This window comes from Triticum dicoccoides, chromosome 4B, assembly GCF_002162155.2.
Source record: "Triticum dicoccoides isolate Atlit2015 ecotype Zavitan chromosome 4B, WEW_v2.0, whole genome shotgun sequence".
Classification (NCBI taxonomy): Eukaryota; Viridiplantae; Streptophyta; class Magnoliopsida; order Poales; family Poaceae; genus Triticum; species Triticum dicoccoides.
Window position 1 is genome coordinate 679,434,811 of NC_041387.1, and position 5,563 is coordinate 679,440,373.

Sequence of the window (5,563 nt, forward strand, 5' to 3'; positions counted from 1 at the left end):
CTTGTGCAACAGTTGCCACACTTTGCCTCTTTTTCCGACCGATCCGTGTGGCCTACAATGAGCCATAACACGCGATATGAATTTGAACCATGTGGTGGGATGGCCTCCATCCCTATTGATGTGCGCACGGACATTTGGTGGTGCCCGGTAGGGTGAACCGTGTTGGCGTTGCCCTTAATCTATGCACCCTCCATTCCGTTCTACGAGGTGTGCTAATTTTCAAATGTTAGATGTTTCTATCTTTGACCAAGCTTTAGTATCTGTTATGGTTACCTAAAAGCTTGACATTTCGAAGATATATTCGTAATGCCACACCATGTACTATATATAAAATCTGCCATCTAATTATGAAATTTAGAAATAACGCATCTTATTCTAGATACAACTCTTAGCACAAACAGAGAGAAATAAGATAACTCGCACTTGTACTCTCACAAAATACATTAAATGCGAGTCTTTTCAAATACAACAATAAGGTATAAACACATGTATTTAGTGATATAGTGCCTTGAGAGTACTTTTACATTAATTCCATCCGATAGGCCTACTAGATATTTTACATGAGACAAAAGTGTTGAGCTACTTGAGGTTTTAGAATCAGTTAGAGGTTCACACAATTCAACGGATCATCCACAAACCACACAATTTGATTATTTTTGCCAACATCAAGAATGATACCAGGCAATTAAGAGTGCAAAGCACTGAAGGAATGTCATTCTCAGGGAGGTAGTGACAATTGCGCTTGCACTTTCTTTTTAAACATATGTGTATATCCTTCTTACTTAATAGATGAGATAATTTTTTTGCCTTAATTCAAAATTTTGTTACCTAAGTGAAAATTTGATGTGACATATGACTAAGTAATACATATATAATATGAATGGCTATATGGTTTTGGCTATTAATTTAGTTATATTTTCCCTTGTTTCTATTTCTCTTTTCCCTTATTTACTCTTTTTTTTCTTGGATTAGGGGTAGATGTTAGCTCTTGCATGAGATTCCATTCCTTTCATTTTTTTTCCTTGTACGTATCTCTCTTCCACATATGCACATAGGTACGATTGCCATGTAAACTGACTTACAACTCCTATTATACTTGCTCCAATGGATATTTGTATGCGATATTGAACTATTCAAGGTTTACACAGTTATCTAGATTAGTAGAATTCAATTGAAAGTACATGTCGGTTAAATAAAAGTATTTGCATGACTGATATTCCCCAAAGGAGATATCATCTATATCTTCTACATACACAGCGACACGTCGTCAGCACTCGCCACTGCTTTCTCATTTTCTCACCTCGATTCCACTCACATGGCTATATCCAACATTACAAATCTTTCTTGGAGGACTCATGCATTACTCCCACAAAACACATTAAATGAGAGTTCTCAAAGATACAACACTGAAGATATGTCTACACTCATATTTAATGCAAAGATTATAATGCATATACAATTCCAACACATAGACACTGGAGTATCTTAAATTGTATCACATGCATTAAACATATGTTCAGATATAAGTATAACTTGTCTAAATGATTTGTATATTTTACCAAAAATATGATTTGTATCTTACCGTCAAGTATTTAAAAGATCTCTCATTTAATATACATGCTTGCCATAGAAAATATAAAGTTGCAATAGAAAATGTTAGCTTCCATACTATTTCCAGTGAACGTTGACTAGATAACATTTCACTAAAATCAAATGCTGGGTTCACACAATTCAATCTATCTATATGAGTATGTCTGCATGGTAGCTCTTGGGTCAAAGTGATTTTTGGAGTATGCAACGAATGAATCAATGAAAGGTTACGCTCGCCGATGCCTTTCTTCCCTCCCGGCTCGGCCACCGCTCCCACTCCCAACCACCTATATATACCCACGACGGCCACGTCTCTCCCAAACAAGCCAGCACGCCCCTCGTCTCCTCTTCCACCAGAGTCCCACGGCTCGCCGGGAGGGACGCCGGAGATGCTGCTGCACAGGCACAAGTTCCCGCTCCTCTGCTGCGGCTGCGGTGGCGATGGCGTCGCTACCGGCGTCGGCCCGCGAGGCGCGGCCATCAACGACACCAACGTCCAGCAGTCTGGCGGCAAGGGCGGAGCCAGGCAGCTGTCCTGGGCGCAGGTGGAGGCCATGACGTCGGGCTTCACGTCGGCCGTCGTCGGCGAGGGCGGCTTCAGCACCGTCTACCTCGCGCGCCTCGCCGGCTCCGGCTCCTCCCAGCTCGCCGCCGTCAAGGTGCACCGCAGCAGCGAGCGCCTGCGCCGCGCCTTCCGCCAGGAGCTGGACGCGCTGCTCCGCGTCCGCCACCCGCACATCGTCCGCCTCCTCGCCTTCTGCGACCAGCGCGACGAGGGCGTGCTCGTCCTCGAGTTCGCGCCCAACGGCAGCCTGCACGACCACCTCCACGGCCGCGACGGCGACGGCAGCACCAAGGCCGCACCCGCGGCCACGATGCCGTGGGCGCGGCGTGCGGCCGTGGCGCTGCAGGTGGCCCGCGCGCTCGAGTACCTCCACGACCGGTGCGAGCCGCAGGTGGTGCACGGCGACGTCAAGGCCTCCAACGTGCTGCTCGACGCCGCCATGGGCGCCCGGCTCTGCGACTTCGGGTCCGCGCGCGCCGGGTTCTCGGCGTCGGCGGCCGTGGCCGCCCGCCCGCCGCGCGCCGTGCTCGGGTCGCCCGGCTACGTGGACCCGCACTACCTCCGCTCCGGCGTGCTCACCAAGAAGAGCGACGTGTACAGCCTCGGCGTGCTGCTGCTCGAGCTGCTCACCGGCACGCAGCCCTTCAGCGACGGCCGGCTCCTGACGTCCGCCGTCGCGCCGATGATCAAGGCCGGCTCGTGCTCGTGCGACGACGTGCGTAGGCTCGTCGACCAGAGGCTAGGGTCCCGGTACGACGCGGCCGAGGCGGCGACCGTGGCAACGCTGGCGGCGGCGTGCGTGGGTGACAACCCGGCGCTCCGGCCGTCCATGGCCGACGTGGTCCGGACCCTGGAGCAGATCTCGACCGCCGGGAGACGATCCGACGGCGTAACCAAGCCGTGAGCGGCGCGTGCGGGGTGATGAGGAGATAGAGACGATCGATGCCTCGACCCGATCGACGTGGCGAGCATCGTGACCGTAGGATGCTGTGTCATGGAGCGAATCCTCCTCCCACCCGCAAAGCAAAGCAATTGGGTTTGGTGAGGAGAAGAAAGCAAATAAAAATGGTTGGTTTCGACAGAGACTTGCCCTGAGAAAACTGAAATTATTAGGCTCTCATAGTAGGATTATAAATAAATTTTTGTGCAGCTTCATTGCTTTCTTTCTTTCTGTTCTCTTTTTTAATTAATCTCTGAGGTGATGATGAGATCTTGTACCTTTTAATCGAAACAATGAGATCTTGTACCTAATGTAGCCAGCGTAGTGGTCAGTGGGATCATTTTTAATAAAACATTCGGTCCATGCAAAGTACTCCCTCTGTTCTCAAATATTTATCTTTCTAGGCATTTTAAATGGACATAACATACAGATGCATGTAGACATATTTTAGAGTGTAGATTCACTCATTTTGCTCCGTATGTAGTCACTTGTTGAAATCTCTAGAAAGACAAATATTTAGAAACAGAAGGAGTAAAATACACATAAACTTTTGTTTTCTTGAATCATACACCTAACCGAAAATGGTTGGACGCTGGCGTTTCCTTGATGAAAATGGGCAGAAATCTTGTCGTTTTTAATGACGAAATCCAAGGCAGGAAGCTTAATTTGTTCTGACGAACATGCCTTGATCTCTCCACTTGTAGGCAGAGAGAAACTCCATCCCTTAGAGCATCTATAACCAGACTTTGCAAATTCATCCTCTCAAACTCCCGCCGGGTGCGTTCGAACACATTAATCAGTCACTTCTCAAATATCTCTCCGCATTCGAACACCTCATATATAAAATCTTTAAACCATGCATATAAAACATCTACGTAGCACGTGCATCAACTAAATCATTGACAAACGCTACTTGTTGTCGGAAATGTCCACTACTACGTTCCGGGCTCCGGGTACATGGGGCAGACGCAACTTCGGCTCCTCCTATGCGTCCGCCTGGGCCGCCGCCTCCATCTCCACGTCCAACTCGTTGAAGAGTGTGTCGGTCTCTGCCTGTTCTTACTGGAGGAAGCACCGGTTGGACTCCACATACATCTCATCCTGAATGGACTTTAGGATGATTGTTTGCTCCACCATCTCTGCCGCTTGGATGGTGGCGAACTCTGCCATGGCTCCCTCCATTATGAAGCCCGCAACCGGCGTCGGCTCCTCCTCTGGCTCCGCCATGTGCACCTCCTCCGGATACGCCCCCTCCATGGGCTCCAACTACTGCTCCTCCTCCGGCTCCGACTAGTCCGAAGACTGGCCTGTTGCAATCTGGATGGCGCACCTAGCCCGGATCTTCTCCTCAATCTGGAAGCGGCACTCCAACATTAGCATAGCGTAGGTGGTCTTCTTCTATGGGCCATGGCGGATGACGAGGGAAAAGGTAGATGAAGACGGAGAGGAATATGCTCGGGCTGGCGGCGGGAGGAGTGAGGAAATGGTTGTGGCTCGGGCTGGGGACGCCGGCCGGCTTAAATAGCCAGACTTTGGCCTCGGGCTGCGATTCGGAGCGGCGTCACGTGGCGTTCACACAGCCACTAGAGAAGACGTTCGTCAGACTGTTGGTTTTCCGGGCGGTTTCATGTAGGACCCGACTGTCAGTCCGAAGTGGCAGACGTGCCCATTCCGTCCCATATTTCGGCTGGATATATACGAGGGGTATAGTTAGCCTGTGCGTTTGAAATCTATTTGAGGTGTCAGTTTGGATCCATTTTTTCTACCGGTCACTACTGGTCCGTTGGTTCGGGCGTTTATGCCTGGCTGTAGATGCTCTTATGTCTCTACATCCACATGTACGTGTCGCATATATACGTGTGCGGCTGGAGATTCATACATGTCGCCTCCGACGCCGACCGGAGCAGAGGCCACCAATATATACGTACATACGTAGCTCTCGGCGCCAGTACGGGGCTGGGTTGCCATTGCACGGGCGCCGGTGCGGCGTCCCGGTCGTGATGGCACACCCAAACAACCACCGCGCACGAATGCCCGGCCTCCCGTCTCCACCCATACATGCACCGGCGAGGTGAGGCGAGGCGGCCACTCCATACATACCCTGCCACTGCATGCATGCGTAGCATATAATGGTGACCGCGTCGAGACCGTCGTGACCCAGCTAGCTAGCCATGGATCGCTATCCATCCAATCCAATGGTGAGTTTTGTCCGCGCACGAGCTGTATCCGGCGTCGGGAGGGATACGTTGATGATGTCTCCGAGCTACCTACCTGTATCCTGGTGCCCGGTGCATCCTGAATCATGCATGTACTGTACGTACGTTTTTTTTTTGTGTGTGTCATATGAGCAGGGGGTCCGCGCGGGTGTAGACGAGGACCGCATTAGTCGTGGCTGCTGCTAGATACGCCCCAACCACCGCCCTGCGGCGCCTGTGGGGAGGAAGGAAGGAGACGATCCAATGAACTGC

At 50.5% G+C, this 5,563-nt stretch overlaps 1 protein-coding gene across 1 annotated transcript; it reads left to right on the plus strand.

Moving 5' to 3' along the window:
- The first annotated feature begins 1,925 nt into the window (after positions 1-1,925).
- On the plus strand, positions 1,926-3,363 carry LOC119292333 (salt tolerance receptor-like cytoplasmic kinase 1). The gene has a single exon (XM_037571181.1). The coding sequence runs from the start codon at positions 1,980-1,982 to the stop codon at positions 3,057-3,059; it is 1,080 nt and encodes a 359-aa protein (XP_037427078.1). The 5' UTR covers positions 1,926-1,979; the 3' UTR covers positions 3,060-3,363.
- The last annotated feature ends 2,200 nt before the right edge of the window (positions 3,364-5,563 follow it).